The following is a 27,355-nucleotide window of genomic DNA, read 5'->3' on the forward strand; positions in this document are numbered from 1 at the left end:
TAAATGTTGGTCTTTTCAATACTTTATTTAATAAAATAATCAGTAAATGTATTTCTTTCTCTGGTTGTTCATTGAGGCATTGTTAACAAGCTAGAGTGTGTTTGTGATAATTAACGTATGATTAAGCTCCATATTTTTAAAATTGGCTTTAATATGCTGTGGTTTGGCATCTTTGGATGTGAGTGGGGATTTCTCAACCACCCAGTTCTATCGCACCACTCACTCACCAGCTAAGGACAAGCACTGGCAAAGGTTCCCGGGCACTGTCTGAAACGTTTGGTCTGAAAAGTTGAGTCGAATTTCTCATGAGCTCGAATAGCCAGCGGCTGACCCAATGCAAGCATCCAATTGTCTGCTCCTCAAATAGCCAGCAGACCATGAATTGTACAATTTTCTCTACATCTGTCACCCTTTTGAAGATGAAGCGACGTGTTTATTTGTTAGTTGTTCTGTTCTAATGTATGGGGAAGACAAGTGAAGCTTGTTGGATTGCTTTGCAGAGCAGGCCAGGTTTCGGATTATTAATATAATCAAGATACTTTTTTCTTTTAAAAATTATGCTTTCGTAAATAAGGTATCATACTGCATAAACAGTCACCTTTAAGAGCAAGAGTCTCTTTTTTCGGTTTTTGCTGAGCACATCTTGTGAAAATAATATACACTGGTGCTCACCTCACCCGCTTTGCCCAATAGGTACTACTAGATGTACAGAAACATCCATTATCATTGCGGGTATAAGGTATTTCCCTGTGGAGAGAAATAATACAACCTGTTGAGAATTAAAGAAGTTAAAATTTTGATACTACCCGTTTCATCCTCAGTTCCATCAGTATTCTACCACGTGGAAATTCCACAGGAAATAATTTTTCACGTTGGATTGCAACTGTAAATCTACATCTTTCATAGGTTTCCAAGAATATTTTTGGGATTCTGTATATAACATTTCTAGTAGTTAGAACTTTACTCTAAATGTAGGTGAATGTTACAAAAGTAGAATTTCAATTTCAAAGCAGGTTTTTGTCAATCTGGCTATTTATCTGCAAAGAAAGATAGTAGGGTGTCTTATTGTAACACAGAACTGTTTGTGATGTATGATACTCATATTTAGATGTACAGGAAAATGCCTAGCCACACGTAACCATATTTGATTTAGTAGCCAATATGTTTAATGCTGACCTTGGGATAATGTATTTTCATGTGCTGGCAGGAGAAGGAACATAGTTATGCATTCTGAAAAGGTATATAGAAGGGTAGATTGAAGAGAATGCAGAGATCCCTAGGATCTGTGCTTTGCACAGGTCGTTATGAATTATATATATTTTATATGGATGCTCTAGTAGAGATTGTCTGACTTAATTGTCTGGCTTGAACATGTTTCTGTGTGCAGAACAGGCAATGTCATGGTGTGAGTTTTTCATCGGATCAATTACTTTAGATATAGTTTAGGCATGAAATTAAATACAAAGGGCCATGTTTATCATTGTTTCATGCAATGCAAGACACCTTGCTGTGTTGCATGAAAGGGAGATGGCAGGAATGCACCATATTATTCAATAAATTGCACATTCTGCTCTCTCTACTTGTGCTGGCTCAATTTTGTGTGCCTAGCACCAATGCAGGCACCCTTGCACCATGGTGCGAGGGTGCCTGCGTTGCAGGCAGGATTGTTTTTTGTGCAGGAAGGGATAGCTTGCTGCACCAAAACAATCCTTTGAGGCTTTTTCCTCTTTCTATGTGTGCTGCAAAAAGACAGCACACATAGAAAGAGGAATAAAACAAGGAGAAATAAAGATAGTTCTTCTTGTTACGCCTCCCTTGGGAAGGCGTAACAATTTGACTCACTCCCTGGTCTGCCACTCATCGTATATCTGGGAATGTGCCATAATCCATGAGTAGGTACATAGAACACTGTTGTTACACCCATGGAATGCCTTCCCAAAGCAGAGTAACATAATGCAGCAACGTACTCTGCCTTGCGTTACTCCATATTTACCAAGCACCTCAGGGCCAAGCAAGGCGGCCTTGTGTGGCTTGATAAATCTCATCTAGGTTTTTCTTCGCCCTTGCAATACTTTGCAAGGCATAAGGGCAACGCAAAACTTTGATCAAATATGCTCCAAAAGCTCCTTGTTAGTCAATAAATAAAGTTTGGTATTTATTTTATATACTGTGATGTGCAGGCTTCTGTAAAAAAAATCAGAATGCCAAAAACATAACTCGGCACCCTCTTGATGCTTCTTCCATTTTTGGCTGGTGCCAGAGAAATCTGTTTCTTTCGAAGTATTACAAAATATTTTCAGGGATAGAGAAAATATAGCGGGAAATATACAAACCTTTGAAGCAATGCAGCACTGCATCCTAAATTGCTGTGCTACGTTGGGACTAAAGGAGAGAGTAAAACAGCTCCATATCTACTAAGATACGACGCTGCTTTTGTCTCCCCCAGCGCTGAAGCACTTTAGGCTGTGTGCGCCAATAAACACATCCCTACAGCATAGTGCAAGGGTGAGTGCGTTCTGTTAAGCAGAGATTTTGTTCAGAAAGGAGTGCATTTCAGTACAAAACTTTGCTTAATACATTTCTCACTTTGTCTGTGTACTGTACAATGTAATACGCATGCAAAGTTTGCAGGAGAGTAAAGATTATAAAACATTTCTCCTCCGTTACCCTTGCCTTGAGGAGGCATACCTTTTAAGCACTAATTCTAGTCTATAGTTGATGGTTGCTAGGGATTTGTGTCAAAAACCCATGGGTAGTTGCATGGGAATGCTGATGTACCCACGGAACACCCTCTTTGACACAATGTAAGACAAAGTAATACTAGTGCCTTGGCCACCTTTCCATCTCAAATACTGATTTGCAATAGAAAGTAAATACCACCACAATGCTTTGCACTTGGTTTGCATTACAAAAATAACACAAACCAAATATTACTCCCCTCGGTCACAGAAAACTTAGAGTGTGTTCATATAAAGTTTACCAAAGGAAGAACAGACTTGCTGTGTTGTGTTGAATCAACGTTTTGTAAACCTGGTCTTCAGTGTGATGACTATAGCAATAATTTATTCTTTTAATATCATTAATTTGTTTAAGTTCTGCTTTAATACAATTCCTATTCAGGTGAGTCTTGGCTGTATGTGTTTAAGAGATGATAGAGGTTGATTAGACAATGACACAAAAAGCAGTTATGATCAAAGTTTCCCTAGAAGAGTTTCTTTATTACCATTGCTGTCAATCCGAGCAAAATGTACATGCCGATATCTGCAATTAAATTAGCATTGGCTTAGGCAATAGGTCTGGGTTTAAAAGAATGTTGTATGTTAATGTGAAGCATTTCAAGCGAATTGCATGAAACGGATATGTATGTATGTGAAAAAAAATGTGGAATAAAATTAGTAATTTAAAAGGTCAGGTGACATTTGTACTGTCGAGCCAAATCATAAATCCATGTAGGTTAATGAATGCCCTTCTCCCATCTTGCTGCTGCCAGAGAAAAACAACAGAAATTACCCAGTTTTCTAAGCCACTTTAATAGCATGTGTGTGCCTCTGAGAGTTCAAGTTTAAGCAGCATTATAAATAAAGAAAAGCATAGCTGTGTGGAAAGCAAGCACTTTTTGTGCAAACACACATTTTCTGCCCAATCAAAACATGCACTCCCGGATCCCAACATGTGGGTGGAGCCAAAGCCCCTTTCCTGGTGATTCTCACATACTTGTCTGGGTACAGCTGGGCAGTCAAGGCAGACCATAAGAAACTAACACAATGTTTAGACATAATGCATTAAGTATGTCAACCTCTAATTCTTCCTCTTTTTCCTTCTGTCTTCAGTGCTTCCTTATGTGGGTCACGGCTGTCCTGGAGGCTGTGAAACGTGCTCTGATTCCAATGGATGCAACTCCTGCAAACCCCGGCTCTTTTTTGTTCTGCAGAGGATTGGCATGAGACAGATTGGAGTCTGCCTCCCATCATGTCCTAGCGGATATTACGGGACAAGAACTCCAGTAATAAATAATTGTACAAGTATGTATCTGAAAGAATGATTATTTAGTTGCACATTTTTTAAATGTATATTTAAATCAAATTATTATCCTTAGCACAGAAAAGCACAGCTTTTGGGAGTGTTGCCAGGGAGTTTGCATACTTCTATGCACATTCCGACTGTAAAGTTACCATGTAAAGAAAGCTGAAAGGAATGCCTGGAGAGGAGACTGACTGATAGTACACAGTTGACTGATAGCAGGTCATCATAAAAAGTTTTTAATTTATGAGCATATATTCTTTGTTATAGGGAACCTTGATGAATGTTCAAGCCATCATCGTAACACTTGATTATCTTCCACCTGAACAAGTAGATAGTCATGACATATTTCCAAGTCCCACTGGTAGATATTGTGAGGGCGTAGATGTAGCAATTGTGCCTAGGATTGGCAATGAACCTCTCTCACTTACCTAAGTATAGCTTAGACTGTTGATTTTGCAAGGGCAAGTGAAATATGTATTAAAACAAGAAAAAGAGTAGGTCATTGTGGGTGGATGAGACCTAACTAGTTTTCCTTCCGTTACCTTTTACTTCTATAAAATTCCCCACAGTATCTAGCTGACCTTTCTTGTATAATCTGACTTTCTAAAGCAGAGTGAAATTCGGGCATACTTTGAAACATTTAAAGTGGTAATTTTCTATAGAATTTTTTTTCGACCTATGATAAAACTTGTATACATGTTTGAACTTGGATGTTGTGTTATAGTATTTGATATATTTCTAAATGCAATAAGGTTGATTCGCGATCCTCCTACAATGCTAAAACTTTTAGAGAGTGAAACACGTAAATGACTTGGTTGCAACTGTCAGAATAACATTACCCCTTTTATAAGGAGGGAGGTGTTTTGCAAATTTAACTTTTTCATGCTTCTGTTGGACTCAACCTTTTAAAGCACCAATAAAATGCAAATACATTATTTCCCAAAAGAAAAAAGCACAAAAATACCATGAGATGTCCGATTGAAAACAGTTGACTGAAAATAATATTCCATCTACAGCAAAATCGCATTCTTAATGAACATCTCCAACTACTAGCTTCTCACTGATGTTTATGAAAGAAATGGACAGAAGGGAAGAATGCTATTGTTCATGGAAAGCATTGCCAATCTAAACACTAGTCAATGATGTGACGGATTATGAGCATAGGAATGAATGTTATAAATAACTGGTGACACAAATTAAATATTCTTGATTGCTTATGTGATTTGAAAAAAAATGAAAACATTTAATTATAGGAATGAATGTTATAAATAACTGGTGACACAAATTAAATATTCTTGATTGATTATGTGATTTGAAAAAAAATGAAAAAATGTAATTCCTTAATGATTGTAATTATTGTAAGGTGAGCTCTCTGTTTTTGTGGGCTTCCATTTATCACCCATATTTAGCTGGATAGCTATCAGTCCTGTTAATACTTTGAGAAGGAGGTACCCCCAGTGCCGCACAAACTATTTATTTTCTAATATAAGTGACTTTTCCCTTGGGAGAGTTGATAGAAGTTTATTGTTCTAGAGAGCATGGATGTTAAAATGTCAGTGGTGGCGGAAGTGACATCATCTAACTAGTCAGCTGCTGATGACATCACAGGAAGTGGCATCACATGACCATTTGACCCTGATAATGTTAGGGAATGTTCTGTCACATGACCATTTACTTAATGGCATTAAGGTAGCGCTTCAAAAACTTGCCAAAGACTATGAATCTTTTGGCCCTGAATGCATTGCGAAAAGAATATATAATAAATAATGTGCAAACATATTCAATGCTTTAACATCGATGTGTATTGTTTTTGTTTTTACAATCTCAAATCTCGAGATAAAACTTATATTTTTGCTAATACATAAATCACTCCTGTGGTCTACCTTCTTTTTACATTGATTACATACAAAAACCTATGAACCCAAATTGTGAATCATGAATTCTAGGAATTCGCAATCATTACAAAACTTTATTGCCCAATACATTTCAGGATGCTCTCCCTTCTTCAGGGGTTGTTGTTTGGAATGACTCCTTCGAATAGTGTTTCCAACAATGCTGATAGTAACCGTTAGTTGTGCTCCACAAAGCGTCCGTGGTTAATGCCTGCTCACTGAGTTTTAAATTTCCACGCCAAACTCTGATAATACTTCTCCTCCTTCTCTTTCACAATCTGCATTTAGCTGCCTGGCATTTCAGTTCAGTGGATTAAGGTAGTGCCACCACAAACTGAAAATAATAACAATAAACAAAACAAAAACATTAAGGCCCCCATTAGGATGATGGGCGGACTTTGTGCGCCCGCCATCCCATCGGAAAAAGGGACCGCCCGGCTCAAGGGCGGGGTCCCGATGGTGGCATTAGAATGCGCCCCCCACAGTGGCGGGCGCATCCTGTATTTTTACCATTGCGGCGGGCGGTGCTGAAAGCGCCGCCTGCCGCAATGGTTAAAACGCACGTTGTGCATTTCAAAGCACAACTTGACAGGCACCGCACGGTGCCTGCCATGTTGCACTTTGAAATGCGGAGGGGTACGTGCACCTCCACCCCCCGGAGTCCCTGGGGGCCCGCAACGGGCCCCGACAGGGATTCTCCGCATGCCTTTCCGTGGCGGCATTGCCACCACGGAAAGGCATTAAAATTGGCCCATCATAATATGGCTGGCGGTGTCTCATAGACACCGCCACCATATTATACCTTTTCCGCCCTGGTCGCCTTGCGACCGGGCGGAAAAGCGGCGGACAGTCTTACCGTCCGCCGCGGTCCCCCCTGCCATCCTAATATGGCGGGGGATTTTCAGGGCAAGGATGGAGCCCGGATCGCCCCTGCCAGGCCGGCGGTGGCTACCGCCAGCCTGGCGGGGGCGATCCACCCTCCATCCTAAAGGGCCCCTAAATGTCATATCACAAAAATAATGCAAAAGGTTCTAATGCAGTTGCAAATCTATTCTTAAATCACACATATATATATAAATTCATGTAGTGCTATGATATGCTATTAATGCAGCCATTATATGCCAGAGTATTGCTTTGATACTTAAGGTTGGTAGCAGTCATCTCGCCAGATTGAAGGGACCACTAAGATTACTCATTTGCAAGTTTGCCATAACTGGCCGTCCCAATATACTCCTGGTGTGTCATCCAGCATCGACACATGTTCACATGCATATGCATAGACCAACATACCCTAACATTATTAGGGTCAAAAGGTCATGTGATGCCACTTCCCTTTTGTACCACTTCCTGTGATGTCATCAGCAGCTTACTAGTTAGATGATGTCACTTCTACCACCACTGACGTTTTAACATCCATGCTTTCTAGAACAATACACAGTTATCAACTCTCCCAGTCAAGGAACAAACAGATCACCCAGTGCCAAGTCACAGACTTCAGTTCTTCCACACAGCCTCAAATGAAAGGCGCATCTATTATTTTAATTGTCCATCACACAACAAGTATGTATTGCATGGGCAGCAGTAGAACAGAGACAGTAAGTTAAATGGCTGACTATAAGTCAATGTGATGCAGGTATATCCTTCCAGATGACACTTAGGGTTTGGTTTCTTCTCTCATCTCCTGGAGGAGAAGGTCCTGAAAAGATACATGCAAAGTTCGGCAACTGTGGGTTGATAACCCTGACATTAAATAAGGTTTTTGTTATAAGACTTGCAGGAAAGCAACATTTTTATCATTTAATTGTACATTACGCACACTTCAGTATGTTATCTATTTGCAAAATAAGAACATTCTGAAATGAGAAGCAAACGCACTTCAGTATGTTAATCATTTGGAAAATAAAAACGTCCTGAAATGAGAAACAAACTGTAATGAATTAAAATGTCCCAGTTCTGCTTGAACAACAGAACGTATAAAGGGGTTAAGCGATTCCCATTGTCCTTCTGCTCCAACTGCTGCCTTTGTGATCTCTGAGGCCACTGGTCACAAAGGCAGTGTCATGGATCGCAAGAAGCCAGCCCGGGGTGAGGTAAGTAGGTAATGGGACAAAAACTCAAATGACAATCCAATTAAGAAAAAGGCAGCTCCCAGGTTTAAGCCTTAGACATGAATTTATTAGAAGTGACATACGTTTTAATTTAACAGTTGTCTTGCTCTACAGAGAGAATTTGAGACCCAAGGGGGTCATTACGATGTCGGGCGGGAGCCACCACCGGCCGGGCGGAGGCAATCCACACCAGTTTTCCCCCCCCGCCATATTAGTATGGCGGGGGGGACCTCGGCGGACGGAGAGACCGTCCACTGCTTTTCCGCCCCGGTTGCCTTGCGGCCGGGGCGGAAAAGGAATAATATGGTGGCGGTGTCTATTAGACACCGCCAGCCATATTATGATGTTTGTATTTAGGTGCCTTTCCGCGGCGGCGATGCCGCCACGGAAAGGCATGCGATGTTCACTCTGGGGGCCCCCTGCGGGCCCCCAGAGTGAAGGAGAGGTGGGGGTGCACACGGGGGGTACCTGTGGTACTCCCCTTCATTTGCATTTACAAAGCGGCAGGCCCCGCGCGGTGCCTGCCACTTTGTAAATGCAAATGCTGAAATGCATTTTTAGCATTGTGGCGGGCGGTGCAGAGAGTACCGCCCGCCACAATGCTAAAAATACAGGATGTGCCCTCCACTGTGGCGGGCACATCCTAATACTCCCCACTGAACCTCCGCCCTTATGGCGGGCGGTCCCTATTACCACGAGGATGGTGGGCGGGCAAAGTCCGCCCGCCATCCTAATGAACCCCCAAATGTCTACAATCCCTTCATCTTTCTGTTTCCAAAAGAGAATGAAGGTGGAAAGGACCACCGCTGTTCGTTCATGATAAATATCGGAAATTGAGACCCACTCAGACCAGACTTAGAAGCATATAACCTTTCTTTGAGTCAGTAGTGGACATCTCCAGTGAGACCAAGAGTTTGCCAAGCAATGAGCAGTCTCAGACAGTGTCTGAGTTCTCAATCAAGAATGGTACATGAGTCAGTCATTCTCTGGTTGTTACACGAGGATCTGGGACTCCTTACCTCCCTCCCTTCGCCTAACAACATGCATAGCAAACTGCAAAAAGGACTTCAAGCTCCTCCTATTTGACAGACACCTGAGTTATTCACCCTCGACCATACCTAAGTACTCTATCCGGAAGACAAACTACCTTCATTGTCTGTCTCCACCCCCTTTACCAATGCATATACCATGTAGGTCCCTGTCCAACGGCTGCTTTTGTCCTAGTCGCAGCTGCCGCTGCAATATGTCTGAACGTAATTTTTGTAACTGTTATTTGTTGTACCCTTGTATGATGCTACTGTTGTAAAGCACTATGATGCCTTCGGGCCATGTCTGCGATATATAAAATTGCAAATATAAAATACATAAAAAGAAGCAAATAAGGTATGGAGAAGAATTGACGTATTTCATACAGCCCAATGATTATAAATGGGGTTTGAGCATAATTTAAGTGATAAAAACATTGATGTTGAAAGAATGGAGGAACAACTATATCCTTCTTCAGATGACGTTTCCTGTGATATTTTTTCAGAATGCAAAGCTGACTGTGAGACCTGCTTCAACAGAAACTTCTGCACCAAGTGTAAAAGTGAGTTTTACTTGCACAGTGGGAAGTGCCTTGAGAGATGCCCGGTGGGCTTTGAACGCGATAATCACTCCATGGAATGCAGCAATATAGGTAAGCAGTGGCTCACTGACTCTAGACATAACTAGGCAGATTCGGAAATGGGAGAAGTAGAAACAAGCTGAAGGGAGGTCAAAGTTGAATAGTGTCCTCGTGTTTAGAACCAGCAGGAATATTTTTAAAACTTAAAAGCCTTGGTGCACTGGGTCTATTGCCATTTGAATTTTCTCCCCACGGAATGTGCTTAAATAAATCAACGTTCAAAAGAGCTGGCTAAGAAAGGACTGAATCTTACATTTGAAAAGCCAAGTTGCTTAATTTCAAATCATTATTTGATGAAACCATTTTATTCTAGCTGAAAGGGATTTATTCTCACTGACGGCAGCCATTTTGGACTTTAGTTAGTCATCTGGACATGCAACTTCTTGGACGCTGAAATGGTTCAACTTGTCTCAGAAGAAAGGTATCATAACTTATAATTTGCTCCAGGACCCCTTTTTGCATTAATTTAAAACCAGATGTTTGGGGTAAGAAAGGCCAAGCATTCTCTCGTCTTTCCTGCAATACTTTCAGCACAATGCAAATTGTGGAACTCTGAATTACCCACTGATCATTTTCCTGCCCTCTGTTGACACTATGCTCCCTGCAAACCAAACCCCTTACACTTGCATATAATCTTTAGATTGAATTTGATACCAAACCTTTAAAACAGTGTAAAACCACCCGGAGACTTTACCATACCCGCTGTTACTAGTGTGAATTCCTCAATAAATATTGAACTGACCCTGGCATCATAATAAAACATGGGATCATCGGCACAATTTAAACCATGCTGATACAAAGCGAGCATACAACAAAACTGTTCATGTAGATGCTTTCAAGAAGGCCCTTCAAGCTACCTCAATGGCAGTACAATCATATAAATGTAAGCATTCACTATGATTCTAAGCCCAAATTCCAGTTAAAGCTATTTTATATGACGAGGTGCAACAATGTCAAGAAGGCTTCCTGCCTAGTACATCCTTTTGCAGCAAATAATTAGAGCAAAACGGATCAGATGATGGATGGAATGCTGAACAAATCAAACATTCACCCCCAGTCACAGATCTGGGTTAAATTCATAATTTTATTTTCTAACCATACCACGCCAGTTTGGACCCAGCTATATGCAAATCATTCTTGTCCCTGTCCCAGGGGAATAGTCCAGCCCGAACTGATGGGCCAGGTCCACCCTGAACAGTACAACAAGCATCCTTGGACCGGTTTCTGGGTATCACCCCTCATCAGCCAGGCTAGTTTGAATCCAGTGGCATAGTGAGCACGGCACCCATGTCTGGGCATACCTTTCTCACCTATGGTGACAAATGCAAAAAGAACAGATAATGGACAAAAAGCTGAACAAATCAAACATCCACCCCTCATCACAGATCTGGGTTATATCCATTTATTTGTTTGCTCACCATGCCACCCCAGTTTGGACCCAGCCATATGCAAATCAATCTCGACTTTACTCCCCATGGGAACAGTCCAGCCTGTTCTGTCAGGCCAGATCCTCCCTGCATCTTCCTACTCAGGTCTTTGGAGCTCATTTGAAATGCATTAACTAGAGCAGAATTTCTATGTGAGCTTAAAGTGGTTCTGCCTTTCTCAGTGATTTGTTGAGTTTACCATGGAATTAACGATGATTTGTTTGTGAATTGAACAGTAACAATGTATAGTTATTTGCTTATAAAATGAGCAGACATTGGTAGGGTCAAGACAGCTAAGTGAGCCATCTTGAGATACCAGGGTTAGGAATTTATAATAGTTTTACAATACCAGAAAAGCAAAAGCATCACTAAGTTCATAGTGAAATCTTTCTCTCCACTCAATAACCATATCTCGGTGAATAGTCAAAGTCTTTACGGAAAAATGGGATATTTTGCTATTAGTAATTGTGATGGTGCATCTGTCTTCTTTCATGTATGTTCCGGATGCTTCTCTGACACTTCTGCTGCTTTGAACTCCCTCATATGGTTTACTTCTATTGGTAGAGTACCTACACATAGATTGCATTTTTTATACTACTACTAGCTGTACCCTGCCACTCGTTGCTGTGGCTCAGTCTGGTAAAATGGAAGGGAAAGAAAAGAATAAGCGCACGTTTCTAATATGTTTAATTTAACAATGCTTGTGGGCACACAATATGTTTTTGGGACTATTTTCACGTTGTGTATATATAAACACACGTTAATGTTGCAAAGTGAACCAACTCCTCTCCGCTCCCTCCACCCACTTCACTGTCTGCCATCCTGACACCAACTGTTCATCCTAATATATGTAGACTATTGTCTCTATGCGTCCTTTCTTAATGTTACAAAGTGAACCAACTCCTCCCCCCTCCCTCCACCCACTTCCCGGTCTGCCAACCTGACACCAACTGTCCATCCTAATATATGTAGACTATTGTCTCTATGCGTCCCTTGTAGTTGTTGCGCAGCAACCAAATCGATAGGGTCTGTTCGTCCTTTTGATTAAAAACACGCGTGTATTGGACACACGAGTATTCGAATCCAATGTTATGTATATATATAAACATGCGCTAATGTTGCAAAGTGAACCAACTCCTCCCCCTCCCCCCACCCACTTCCTGGTCTGCCATCCTGACACCAACTGTCCATCCTAATATATGTAGACTATTGTCTCTATGAATCCCTTGTAGTTTTTGCACAGCAACCAAATCTACAGAGTCTGTTCGGCCTTTCGATGACAAACATGTGCGTATTGGACACATGCGTATTCTAATTCCACATTGTGTATATATAAACACACGCTTAATCGGTTCCAACGTTGTGCCAAAATTTCAAATCAATCCGTGAAGAACTTTCGTAGATTTAAGATTTTGAACAAAGGAACATTGACATTTTTATGTGTCTGTTCGGGCTTTCGATGAAAAACACGCGCGTCTTTGACACATGCGTATTGGAATCCACCGTTGTGTATATAAAAACACCCCCCTATTCAAATCCAACGTGTGTCAAAATTTCAAAGCTATCGGTGAATAACTTTCGGAGATTTGCGATTTTGAACAAACAAACATTTACATTTTTATTCATATATAGATTTAGAGTGATTAGGACATAGATGTTAGTAGTTTAACACTATTCATATCTGTGGATTATAAACAGAAGGTATGTGTTTTAATTTATAAGCAGAACAGGGAAAAGAGCTGGCTCTTAGGGAATACTGATCTACTGAACTGAAATTCCTAATTTTACCACTAATTCCTTATTTTTAAGTGGACCCTCAGCATTTAACTTTGAGCAGGAATAATGCATCAGTTTCCCGAACCCACTTGAAAAATGGCTGATATATAATGGTTGGTTGGTTGGTTAAATTGGATAACATGAAAAAAAATTATCATAATTATTCCCATGTGCGAAGAAGAATTCATTTGATCCACCTTAGAGCTGTCACATCAAAGGCAGCTGGTAGGGCATAAATACCCCCAAAATTCTCTTCTCGAATAGATACTGATTTCTCTTCCTGCCTTTGACTCCTTTCGTAAAAGAGATCTGCATATAATTTTACACAAGGTTTTCTAGTCTTGCCATAACATCAATTTGCTTTAAATGAAAAAAAATATGATGCCAATGTTGACAATAACACTTCATTCCTCATAAATTCACACAACCAAAATATCCTCATTGTAGAAGCATGTGGTTTTGCTTTGCAGAGATGGGTTGATAGGGCAGGTTTTAAAGTATGTAAAAAAACATCAGTTCAAATATGTACAAGTGTAGTTCCGTAGTTCGAAGGTCTGTGGTTCGGTGGTTCCGAACCCGTTCAATAAAGGTCGTCGGAAATAGACGTCTTTGATATCAGCGGACCGCAAATCACGAGTGCGGTGTGTACGAGTGTTTTCGTCTTAATCGATCAATGAGAACACTAGTTATTCAGGGACTTCGTTTGAACCCTCGGGTTCCATTTTGTGTACGGCAGCCATTTTGTGTGGTTGCCCTCACATAGGCCGATGACTACGGCCGAGCGAGTCCTTGGGACACGTACACCTTAGCTGACTTCTGAGTGACCTGGCCGAACTGACTCCCTTGCCCGAGGCTGACCTCGCTGAGCCAGTTCCTTGTTAAGCAGCTGGTCAGATAAAGATCAAAGAGCAGGACATTGCTGAGTTCATGGTACACTGCACCCAACCTTCTATCTTGCTTCTCATCTGTTTCTGTTCCTTACTTTATGGCTTAATCACTGATTTGGGTTGAGGTTAAATGATGGGTTTGTCCGGCCTGAACCAACAGGATATTGGAATGTGCTTGGTCATTTCAGGAGGGCTGGACAAGGGAAGGGGGGATTGTCGTCATGCGTTACTTTCGAAATGTCATGCTCCCATTGGTCAGTTTGTATGTAATCGATGCTAGCCTGGAATGTGATTTTTGGCATAAAAGACCATGCTCCTCTCATTGAATTTGTGCAGTCTCTAGCGAACCACCTGTGTTGTGCTTCGTAGACCTCTGTTCCTGGTTGCAGCCAATAAACTTTGGTCTTTGACATCATCAAGAAGTGTCCCGTGTCTCTGTTTGACGAGGCAGGGGAATCCGAAGACATCGATCGTTATCCCTGGGGCTGCTGGGTTCTAAAACCCGGTTTTTCAGTTGGCGCCCAACGTGGGGTGACTTCAGCGGTACCGGTCCAAGCCCGAAGATCGTGAGGAGCTTCGTGTGGAAATTCTGAAGGAAGGCCTGCCACTTCATCGACCCCTGTATGTCATTGTGGTCCGAAAGTCTTTGCTGCGAGGTTCCCCGCCTTCCAAAGGCTACGAAGGACTGCTGCCCTGACTGTCGCCCTGTCTTGGAGCCATAGACGATTTGTAGAGCGAGACGGTAGACTGGTCTTCTGGTGACGCCATCGACATTTCAGTTAAGTATGAGTGGAGCGTCTCCCAGTCCTTAGTTTGTTTTGGTATCCCTTTGAGGATCGCTTTGATTTGGTACCTGCAGGCCTGGTCTTAGCAGACTTGGAAAGATATTTGGTTGTGGTTGTACTAGGGATTCCCGATTGGAGGATTCGTGTCCGGTTCCTCCGATTGGAACTCTGACCTATGAGCTCTATGTAAAACATGGTGTGGGCCCCATCGGATATAATGACATCTGGGTAAAATACACGAGAAAAGACTGTGTCCTACAGTGGCCCCGTTATGGTAGCTTTGAAACGGAGATTTTAGATAATCTCGAAGTTAAACTGCTCAAGAAGAAAGCCCAGCCGGCGATGTTTGACTCTTTCCGCATGTGGCGCAAAGAAGCCAAACAGAAAGAAATTAAGTTAGCGAAGAAAAATAAACGAGAACAAGGCATGTCAATGGTGCAAGCTGCTATACAGTTTAGGGATAATGAGGAAGAGCAAGAGAGCGAACAGATGCTTAGGATCCGTAAGTTAGCAGTAGATAAGTGCTACCCAGCTTTGCCACCTAAAGAGCATGAAGAGAAGAAAGATCTTGCGAAAGATCCTTTAATGTTGCATCTATTAAGTTCGCCACCCCCTTATGCGCAGAATGCCACGGCACCACCACCACTAGTTGTAGTTGCGCAACCTCCGGTTGCTTTGCCACCTGTGATTCCTCAACAGCCAGCATCTCTTCCCGTTGGCTCCTATCCCTTTGGTGCAGCCTTCTCAAGGGCCACCACCTTTGCTACCTCCTTTGTCTGCTACTCCTACGCCTGTTCTGTGTACTCCTACTGTTCCGACTTTGGCTTCCTCTCATATTGTTCCGTCTTCTCTTATTTTGTCACGTTCTCCTTCTGCTAGACAAAGAATGACTGCTGCAGTTACTAGTATCTTTGCTCCTCTGATGGGATCATTGGGTATGTCTCCTGTTGTTGAGCGTAGACAATCGCGTAGTCAATTGCCTACAACTGACGAACGAACAGTGTTGGATCTTATGGCGCATAAATGGGTTGCGTACCCTACGCAGTATGATCTTGAGGGTATTATGGATGTTTTCCATTAATGGGAAGCACCTAAGCAACGGTACGTCTTTGATATGATGTGTGCATTCCTTTTTGAACAATGGATAGACGAAGTAGGGCAAGCTCCGTCTGAGTTGTACCGAATACGTTCCGAGTTTGCAAAAGGGACCGTTGTGGGTCGTCTCGAGATTGAGAAAGCAGTTGCGACATTGTTGTCATTTTGGAGTGCTTCTTCTTCTGAGCGACTGTTTGAGCCTGATTCATCAGTAGGGAGAAAAGCTCGTCAGTATCCGATGCGTGAGGTTCCTCCAGTTTGGAGACCTGCTGATGCAAATGCTCAGCCACCTGTTGTTGCACACTTTCAGCGTGTATGGGTACATGTTTCTTGGAAGCGTGTTGAAGTTTTAGCTATTAAGCAGACTTTGCCTGATCCGCGCAAAAATCCAGCAGGGTACTATAAGGAGCTTACTCAGACTGTGAGTTCGTGCATCATGAATCTGGCAGACATAGATATGTTGTTTGGGAATGTTGTTCCACAGCCTATTTGGGGTAAGATTCATCACACAGATCATGCATAGGAATTAGGTGACACATGGGCTCACCTTAGAGATGCTGATAATAGACAAGTAGGTGGCGCCAAGCCTGAGGATTTGATTACTGAACTTCCTGGTAGGATTATTACTTATATGAAGACTCTGCTGCCTGAAGTGCGTGTCAATTGGGACAAGTTGTCTGCGTGCAAGCAGAAGAAAGATGAAACTGTGTCCGACTTTTTCACGCGATTTGAAGAGACTTTTGTTGACCACAGTGGTCAGGACATGGCTACCGAAGGTGGTCAGAGATTGTTCGTTGACAAATTCATTCATAACTTACTTCCTGAATTGTGCAATAGGCTGAAGGATTCTGAGAGTGCTTGGGCCGTTTCTACGTCAGCGCAGATTTTAGCTACTGCCCAGTACTATGAAAATAGGAACAAGGATGAGATAGAGAAAGAGGATAAGAAGACTAAGGAATTGAAGACTAAAGTTCTTCTACAGCAAGCTTATCCGCCCCGTAGTAATATTCAGCGCGATTATCAGCAGAATCAGCAATATTCGAGAAGCTCGCAAAGGAACAAGTCTTCTCAACAACGTTTTCCGTATGGGCCTAATCAGTGTGCGTATTGCAAAGAAGAGGGCCATTTCAAGAGTAGTTGTCCGGTTCTGTTACAGCGCACGAATGGTGCTTCTGGTGTGAGAGGTCGAGGTGCTCAACAAGCACCTAGAGGTAGAGGTCGTGGTCAGAATACACGTTCTTTGCCTCCACAGAATTCTATAAATAGTTTTGATCAGCAGAATGGTGCTTCTGGTAGGACAGCTCAGTATTATACGGACGATTACTACGTTGAAAGTGAGGAAGTGGATGGTAATGATTGCTAGGACAGCCATGGACAAAGAGAGGGAGTTGTTTCAGTTCCAGTAGATCAGAGTGGACCTTATGTTGAAGTGATTGCATCAGGTGTGTCAGAGCCTTTTCTGTTGGATACTGGTGCTGCGAAGAGTTCTATTATGCACTCTAAATTCCCTGGCGCACCTTTGTCTGGCTTCGAGAATGTTTCTGTAGGTTTTTCTGGCGCCCCGGTTACAAATCCGATTTCTACTCCGTTGCCTCTTTCTGTTGGACCTCGTAAATTCGAAGCACCCCTCATTTTGACGACCGGTTGTGGTGAGAACTTGTTGGGATTGGATTTGTTAAAGAGATTGTATGCAATGCTATATTGTTCTCCGTCAGGAGTACATCTTACATTGGGTGAGAGAGTGATCTCTCCGATGTATATATCTAAAGATCAACTTCCACCTGAATTGTCTTCTCTCCCTGATTCTCTTTGGGCTACTGGTCCGAACGATGTAGGCCTTTTAGAGATTCCGCCATATGTTGTGACATTGAAAGCGAATGCTAGGTTACCGCGCAATCCACAGTACCGTATCCCGAGCGATGGTGAAAGAGCACTTTTGGCGATCATTTATGATCTGATTGAAAAGGGTGTGATTGAGGAAATGAGAGGTAATGTGTGCAATAGTCCTGTTTTGCCTGTTCTGAAGAGAACTGATTCTTCACAGCCTCCTGTATATAGGTTTGTGATCGATCTTCTCGAGGTGAACAAGATCGTTGTTCCGCAATTTCCTGTTGTACCTGATATCACCGCTTTGTTAACTTTGATCCCGGCTACAGCCACGTGGTTTTCGGTGATTGACTTGAAGAATGCTTTCTTCAGCATCCCGATTGCCGTGGAGAGTAGAGACATTTTTGGATTCTCTTTAGGAGGACGAAGTTTCAGCTTTAAGCGCGCTCCTCAAGGCTATTACAAAAGTCCATCGATCTATAGCCAAGCTTTGAAGACGCAACTTGATTTGCTGGTTTTACCTGATGGTGCTGCTCTTATTCAATACGTGGATGACTTGTTAGTTGCTGCTGACAATGAAGAGATTTGTAGAGAGGCTACTTTGTTGTTGTTATGCCATCTGTCTGATTTTCATCACAAAGTTTCTCTTTCGAAGTTGCAATATTGTTGACAAGAAGTTACCTACTTAGGTCACCTCTTATCGAAGGAGGGAAGGAAACTGACCCCAGAAAGAATTCAAGCTATTGCGAAAATGAGTGTCCCTACGACACAAAGAGAAGTATGTGCGTTTTGGGGTATTACGTCATACTGTAGACAGTGTATCCCTATTTTCTCGTTGTTAGCGAAGCCTTTGATAGCTCTTACTGTTAAGGATACTCCAAATCCTATTCCTTGGACTGACGAATGTCAGAAGAGCTTTTCAGAATTACGCAATGCGTTGTGTTCGGCTCCTGTGTTGGGTACCCCCGACTTCAGTAAGCCTTTCACATTGTATGTCCACGAGAGAGAGGGATGTGCATTGTCAGTTTTGACTCAGCAGTTTGGCGATAAGCAGCGTCCATGTGCTTATTTTTTGTCGACTGTGGATCCAGTTGCTAGAGCATTGCTGAGTTGCCTGAGAGCTACAGCAGCAGCAGCTGTTTCGATTCGACAGTCTGCTGGTTTGGTTATGGATAATACACTGATTGTAATGGTTCCACATGCAGTGGACACCTTGTTGAACCGTACCAAGACACAGCACTTAACTAGTGCTTGGTTGTCGGGTTACGAATTGACTTTGTTAGCGAGTCATGTGCATATTAAGAGATGCAACACGTTGAATCCAGCCACGTTGTTGCCGATTTCAGCTGAGACAGAGAATGTTGAAGAACAGCATGATTGTTTCTTTAGAACTGAGGAAGAAATGAAAGGGAGGATAGACCTTAGGGATACTCCTCTCCCAGAGTGTGATGGTACTTTGTGGGTTGATGGTTCGTGCTTTAAGCTTCCGAATGGTGATACGACTGCGGCATATGCTGTTACGACTTTGCATACGATTGTTGAAGCTGCACATATCCCACACAATTCAGCGCAAGCGGCAGAGTTGATTGCATCAACGAAAGCATGTGTGTTGGCGAAAGGAAAACGAGTGAATGTGTACACTGACAGTCAGTATGCGTTTGGTGTGGCTCATAGCTTTGGACGTTTGTGGCGAGAGCGTGGGTTCCTGACTTCGCATGGGACGAAAATCCAGCATGGCCAGTTGGTGAATGAACTCCTTGAATCACTTACTTTGCCCCTGCAAGTAGCGATTGTGAAATGCAGTGCGCATAAGAAAGTTACAGATGATGTTGGTCATGGTAATACCTTTGCAGATGAGGTCGCGAAAGAAACTGCGAGAAATGTGATGAGCCGAATGTATGTTGCAGGTCCGGCGAGATGGGTTCCAGATAGAAGTATGTGTGAAGATATGATTGAGAGTGTGAAATCCATCCAAGCTGAAGCTACAGAGAAAGAGTTGAACGAATGGAGAGAGAGTAAGGGTAGACTGGATTCGAATGGTTGTTGGACTGATTTGTCTGAGCATCAAAGATGGTTGTTACCCGATGCATATGTGCTTCCAGTTGTTACAATGGCTCATGGGATGGCACATATCAGCGTGAAAGGGATTTGCAAATTGTTGTCTCCGGTTTGGCAGAATGCAGGAATTCCCAAATGTGCAGAGAATTTGGTTAGGAACTGTTTGGTGTGTTTGATGTACAATCCTGGTAAGGGAACTCCAACCCTGGCTGGTCATTTTGCTATTTCTACGTATCCGTTTGAGGCTTTGCAGCTAGATTTCATCCACATGGAGAGGTGCAACAACCTGAAATATGTGTTAGTGGTTGTTTGCTCTTTTTCTAGATGGGTGGAAGCTTACCCTTTGAAGGACAATACTGCCTTGTCCACAGCGAAAGCCCTTATCAAAGAATTTTTCCCTAGGCTCGGATTGCCGAGAATGATCTGGAGTGACAATGGGAGTGAATTTGTGGGTCAAGTGATGAAGAGAGTATGTGAGGGACTAGGTATAAGGCAGAAGTTCCACGCTGCAAATCACCCCCAATCAGCTGGTTTAGTCGAGTGCTACAATGGCACTTTGAAATTAAAATTAGCCAAAATTCAAGCGAGCTCTGGTCTGCAATGGCCAGATGCCTTGCCCCTAGCTCTTTTGTCCACTAGAATGACTGTGCATTCGCGAATGGGTTTGAGTCCGTATAAGGTCGTGTTTGGCTACCCGGCGAATATTTGGGGCGTGCCAAGACCGACGAAGTTTAGTGAGATTGAACATCCTGTGTTACTTGATTATTTGTACGAATTGACGGCTAAACTGAGTGTCTTACACCAACAGGTTCATGATAGTTTACCACAGTCTTCTGAAGATCCAGGTCACACCATTGAACCCGGTTCCTGGGTGTTCGTGAAGAACTTTCAGCGGAGCAAGAACGAGCAGCCCCGCTGGACAGGACACTTTCAGCGGAGCAAGAACGAGCAGCCCTGCTGGACAGGACCACACTTGGTTTTTATGTCTACACGTTCCGCAGAACGAGTGCAAGGCAAGAAGAATTGGATCCACGGCGTACACTGCAAAAGGGCTTCTTTGCCCTTGCCGTACGACCGGTGGGTCTAGAAGGGACTTCCAGACTCTGAGACTGAGACCATGCCTCGTTTTCTGCCATTCAGCGATGCCCGTTTGATTGGAACGAACACTGAGAAAGAAAGTGACGATCTTCTTCAAGAAGCTGTGTCTCCTTTGAACTGTTTGAACACTGTTGAACCTGATTTGCTTTTTCAAGAACAGACATTGCCTGGCAAAGACCGTTATATTTTGCGACCAAGAGTCGTGGGACTATTAAATTAAATTACGTTTTTTATGATTTTTCTGTTTGCAGGTTAACTCTCCTCCGAGGAAGTACTTAGATTTTTGTTTTTCGAACCGCCATCCGGGTTCATCTGTAGGGTCGCGGTTGACAAGTCTTCGGAGTGCAAGCCTGAGACAATAGGTTGACGGTTCTGGTTGGCCTAAGGGAGTTGCCCTGGGCTGACAGAGGCATTCCTTAGCATAGAACACCCTAACACCGCGAGCAGCATATTTAGTGAGGATGGAGTTCTTCGAGCTGGAGAGACCTGTTGAGACAATAAGCTTTAAGAGCAAGATATTCAAACTAATGACCTGAAAAAGATTTTTAATACTGTGTTTATTTATGTTGCTGAGCTTAATGATATTTTTAATTGGTTATGTGACATTCTCTTTTAAAGTGACGTTCATGCCCACTGTGCAACCTACACCTCCTCCTACTATTTCTTCTCATTCTTTTCACCCTCTGCCCGAACATGAAGTAGTCAGAAGATTGGAATTTGCCAATAATTCCTTTATTCAACTTTTGCACCAACACCAGCTAGTTATGAACACAACAAATTGTTGGATTTGTGGCCTAATGCCCCATACGACCGATAAAGGTATTCCGTACTTGGTTTTGCCTTTCAGCTTAAATGGTTCTATTTGGGCATACAGAACGATATTCATTTATGCCCATAGTGTCTATCCCCAACGTTCACCGAAAGATAACCCGAAGAATAGTGCTCTGGCCAGGGGTATAGTCGACATGGTTAAAGGGACTAATGCGGTTGAGTCTATTCCGAAAGATGAGAGACAACCATATATTGGTTGGGACTTTACTGGATATGGAGTTAGTCTGAGTGTTAACCAGCGAGCGAAAAGTTCTCCACCGATTTGGATAGTGCCCCATCAGGGTCGCTATTGTCTGCAGGGTAATGGCAAGAATCCGAAATCTCAGTTAAGGAAGAGTGTCTGTACTGAGACTTACGTATTTCCGTCTCAGACTTCCCCAGCGTTTCTAGCAGCTAAGGGTACCTATTTCATCTGTTACGACAAAGCGTATACATGGTTGCCCCCTGACTTTTCAGGCACATGTTTTGTTTCTTTCCTGTTGCCTCCCACTTTTACAGCTACGGCAGATTACCATAAGACGAGAGTTGCTAGAGGTGTCTTCAGTCAGGAAGATACCGCAGGGCAAGAGTTGGGAGATTTCTTTAAGGGTTTTCTGCCATTCTGGGGACCAATGGCTAACAGCAGGAACATTCGACAGTTGACGAGAGTGGTTGAGTCCACCATAGTCGAAACTGCCGGTGCCCTTAGTAACTTGACTGCTGAGCTCCAGTCGGATCGACTAATGACACTTCAGAATAGAGTTGCTCTTGACGTCATACTAGCAGCCCGAGGTGGAGTGTGTAAACTGATTCAATTGAGCTGCTGTGTTTTCATTCCAGACAACGCTCCGTCCGTTTTCCAGGCCATTTCCAAGCTACATAAGATCTCCGACTCTATACATATAGACAAAGGAGATTGGTCGTTAATGGGATGGTTTTGGGGATTGATATCCACTTGGGGATGGAAGATTCTGTTGGTCATTGGGATGATCTTAGCTATCCTTTTCCTGTTCTATCTCTGTGTACAGTGTGCTCCTGCTATTTGTGGCCTCTGTGCTACTTTGTGTGCAAGGAGACCTGTCCAGAGAGAGGTACTAAGTACTAGGATGATGCTACAGCGACATATCGATGATCTGATGAATATAGACCTAGATTCAGACTGATATGGGTTTGGGTTTGTTGCCTATGTAAAGGCAAAAGGAGGGTCTGTAGTTCCGTAGTTCGAAGGTCTGTGGTTCGGTGGTTCCGAACCCGTTCAATAAAGGTCGTTGGAAATAGACGACTTTGATATCAGCGGACCGCAAATCACGAGTGCGGTGTGTACGAGTGTTTTCGTCTTAATCGATCAATGAGAACACTACGTATTCAGGGACTTCGTTTGAACCCTCGGGTTCCATTTTGTGTACGGCAGCCATTTTGTGTGGTTGCCCTCACATAGGCCGATGACTACGGCCGAGCGAGTCCTTGGGACACGTACACCTTAGCTGACTTCTGAGTGACCTGGCCGAACTGACTCCCTTGCCCGAGGCTGACCTCGCTGAGCCAGTTCCTTGTTAAACAGCTGGTCAGATAAAGATCAAAGAGCAGGACATTGCTGAGTTTATGGTACACTGCACCCAACCTTCTATCTTGCTTCTCTTCTGTTTCTGTTCCTTCCTTTATGGCTTAATCACTGATTTGGGTTGAGGTTTTATGATGGGTTTGTCCGGTCTGATCCAACAGGATATTGGAATTTGCTTGGTCATTTCTGGTGGGCTGGACAACGGAAAGTGAGATTGTTGTCATGCGCTACTTTCGAAATGTCATGCTCCCCTTGGTCAGTTTGTATGTAATCGATGCTAGCCTGGAATGTGATTTTTGGCATAAAAGACCATGCTCCGCTCATCGAATTTGTGCAGTCTCTAGCGAACCACTTGTGTTGTGCTTCGTAGACCTCTGTTGCTGGTTGCAGCCAATAAACTTTGGTCTTTGACGTCATCAAGAAGTGTCCTGTGTCTCTGTTTGCCGAGGCAGGGAATCCGAAGACATCGAGCGTTATCCCTGGCACTGCTGGGTTCTAAAACCCGGTTCTTCACAAGGCGGGTATGCATGGCTGGGGTGTGGCAAGTATGGATGTCACTCCCTGAGCGCCGAGAACTGAGCCCTGTTTGACCTCCTTAGTGATGACAAAACCAGCCAACATGCTGTACATCAATGTATGAAACTGTCTAAAGCAAAGCAGGATTTGGATGGATGGAAGTGGATTTGCAACGCTTCTCCTCTGGAAATTGAACAAATGATTGGTTCTTTATAAGCTACTTTAAAGCTGGTCACTACACCTATCGCTGGAGTCAACCATAGAAAATACACCCTTAAACTTTAGAGTACAGGGCAAAACTACCGGCCCAACTCTAACTGGGATTGTGGAGGCGAGTGCGACCCCTGTGAGCTCAAAAGACTGCCAGCTCATATCACAGAGCAATGAGGTGAGGAGCTGGGGGTGCATCCTGCCATGTATTACCAAAAGAGTTGCCGCTCAGGCCTTGTGAAGTGAGGCCCCTTGAGAACCGTCCACTAGAGCACCCCTTGCAGGCCCTGCTTGGTCCTCTCACAAAGGCACTTGCCCTACGGACATCTGGTACAGGCAGCTCTGGCTGACATTGAGATAAGAAAAGCACAATGCACCACCCAGGGGACGGGCGGCTGCACTCATCCAGAGAAGCCTCCTGAGCACCCTTAAATTGAATGTTCCTAGAGGAATTAACACAAAATGGAGGACCAGTACATAAGGCATGATTTTGAAACTCGCTGTCCACTTCTGCTTCGGTAGATGCAGGGAGTATAGGCAAGTGGGACGGTGGCGGATCGTAGTCTTCTTGACTGTTGGTGAAAACTGAGGCAGGTCCTTGGTTGTGTAGAGCCTTGTGTATGTGGGTATGCAGCTTGAATTGACATCTTTTCTGTACGGGGAGCCAGTGGAATTGCATGAAGTGGTGTGTGATGTGAGTTCATCGAGGAAGGCCATGGGTTCAGCAGGGAAGGCTGAGAATGAGTCTGGCTGCACCGTTCTGTATGGTCTGAAGTCTCTGTAGGAGGTGTGCAGTGATCCTATGTAGAGGGTGTTGCTGTAGTCTAGTCGGCTGGTGACGAGGACATGTGTCAAATGTGCATCTTGTGTGTAAGGGTAGCCTCTTGAAGAGCTTACGTAGCATGCACACAGTGAGGAAGCAGGCAGAAGAGATAGCATTGATCTGTGATTTCATGATGAGTTTATTGTCAATGAAGAGTCCGAGGTTTCTGGTGTGGCAGGAGTGAGTGGGTGTGAGTCCTAGATCTAATATCCACCAGGAGTCTTTCCATGTGTTACTGTTGTTGCCAAAGATCAGTACTTCCATCTTGTCTGTGTTCAGCTGCAGACACTCGTTCTTCATCCAGTGGGAGATGTTTGTCATGCATCTGTGGAAGTTGGATCTGGTGATGGTGTGGGCATCGGTGAGTGAGAGGATGAGTTGGGTGTCGTCTGCGTAGGAAATTATGTTGAGACCGTGGGATCTGATGATGTTGGCCAGTAGGGTTGGATATGCATTAATGAGCATGGGGCTGAGGAATGAGTCCTGGGGAACACCACAGGTAATATCCTTGGGTTCAGAGGTGAAAGGTGAGAGGTGGCTTATCTGGGTTCTTCGAGTGAGGAAGGATGTTATCCATCTGAGCACATCCCCTTGGATGCCGATGTGGTGGAGTCTTTCGATCGGTTTCACTGATAAAATATCGATGCTCAAAATATCCCCATACACAAATATCGATGCAAAAATGTCAATGTAAAAAATATCGACATCCTATATTTTAAAATTGTAAGTACAAAAATATCAAAACAAAAATATCGATGTAAAAAATATAGATGTACAAAATATCGATTTTTTATTTAAATAAAAATTAATGCTAAATATATTAAATAACGGTATCTCAGATGACACACTTGGAAATAGATCCTATACAGAGGTTGTGCTGCTGTGATACGTTTATAATGTTCCAAAGGAGTTGCGAAGATTTCTCGCTATAGCCCTCCTGTTAGCGAAGCAGGAAATATCACTTAAATGAGTTAGCAGGATCTCCCATACTGTAAACGCTTGGCTGTCCAGCCTTACTTTTTGTAACACAAATAGCTAACTCTATGCCATGACGCAACCCCTAACCTCCTGGCCAAAGAATATTTGGGGTCCATTCAAAGAAAATCTACTTGGTATGGGATCACCCTACTCCACACAACCACAGCAGGTATAGTCCCGACTGGGGTGGGCTGATCTGTATCCACTCAATCCATCTGCGATATAGACATTCCTAGAATTGTAGTGGGTGCTAAAGTTGTACATAGAAAATGGCAGAGCACCAGGGTTTAGCAAAGGGCATGCTATAATCTATTTTGTAGACACTACCCTACTCAAATGTGCGATATGTGACTATGCACAAAATATCTGTATAAGCTATGTTTGTGGTCTTGATTTGTGATGATGGTAAATTTTACGCACTGTAAAATGACAGAAAATGATAAATAAATGCAAAAGTATATATATTAAATAATAAACTAAACTTTAACAAAAATAATTTCAATTTAATATACATTAAAAAAATATAACACAATTAATTACATAAAATAAAAAATGTAATATACATATAAAAAATGTAATATATATATTTCTGTTAAACAATTAATAAACTATTAATTTTAATTTATTTTTTAATTTTATAAATATGTATGAATTTACAAATAAATATATAAATTTACATACATCTATAACATAAAATCTAGTTAAAAAACGTTTTATTATAAATTAAAACATTAAAATATTTAATAGTCTTTACAATTAAATGTTGCTCTCCATTGAGTGCAACAGTAGGGAAAGTGTTGGATAGCGGTGGGGTAACATTTACTATTCCCACTCCAGTGGGTGCAATAGTAGGGAAAGTGTTGGATAGCGGATGGCTTTACTATTCCCACTCCAGTGAGTGCAACAGTAGGGAAAGTGTTGTATAGCGGATGGGCAAAACGTAATATTCCTACTCCAGTGAGTGCAACAGTAGGGAAAATGTTGTATAGAGGACGGGTAAAAAGGACTATTCCCACTCCAGTGGGTGCAACAGTAGGGAAAGTGTTGGATAGCGGAGAGGTAAAAATTACTATTCCCACTCCAGTTTGTGCAACAGTAGGGAAAGTGTTGGATAGCGGAGGAGTAAAAATTAATATTTCCACTGCAGTAATTTCTAAATTAAAAACAAACAAATTAATACCAACACAAAAGATTTAAAAAAACAAAACAATTTAATATATATAAAAGTTTCAAATATTATAAGATAGAAACAGAATAGAATGTTAAAAAGATCTAACAAATATCTAGAAAGATTTTAAAAAATCTAAAATAATTTAAAAACAAAAAACTATTTTTTAATAAAAAAATGTGTAAACACAAACATTAATTATTACATAAATGCTATATTTTTTATTTCCTATCCTATAACACTACACAATTCACAACCCACATTTTTTAATGTACCTCCATAATTAACATAATTAATTAACAATTTAAAAAATATTATTAATTTTAAAAAAATTTAAAACAAATAAAACTCAATTTATTCTCCAAACATTACCCCTATAAAACCAAAACACACACACAAAATATTAGTAAACATTTCCCATAAATATTTATCAATTGATAAATTAATATTAATAATCAACTAATTATTTATTAATTAAGCATAAATTACTTTCCACCCTCTACCCCAATAAACACCACAACCCACACCTAAAAATCATTACACAATTTGCATAACTAATTTTACATTAATAAATTAATATTAATTAATAACAAAATAATTAATTGATTTAAAAATGTTTACTTCCCACCCTTTACCACTATATACCC

The 27,355-nt window shown here is 42.2% G+C and overlaps 1 protein-coding gene across 1 annotated transcript in view; it reads left to right on the top strand.

Moving 5' to 3' along the window:
* RSPO3 (R-spondin 3) overlaps positions 1 to 27,355 on the top strand; it is a 530,784-nt gene that overhangs the window by 280,773 nt on the left and 222,656 nt on the right. The window contains exons 2-3 of the mRNA XM_086926993.1: positions 3,831 to 4,022; positions 9,555 to 9,701. Of these exons, the coding sequence (XP_086783119.1) occupies positions 3,831 to 4,022; positions 9,555 to 9,701 (339 nt within the window). The remainder of the gene's footprint in view (positions 1 to 3,830; positions 4,023 to 9,554; positions 9,702 to 27,355) is intronic.

Source organism: Lissotriton vulgaris, chromosome 6 (assembly GCF_964263255.1).
Source record: "Lissotriton vulgaris chromosome 6, aLisVul1.2, whole genome shotgun sequence".
Taxonomy (NCBI): domain Eukaryota; kingdom Metazoa; phylum Chordata; class Amphibia; order Caudata; family Salamandridae; genus Lissotriton; species Lissotriton vulgaris.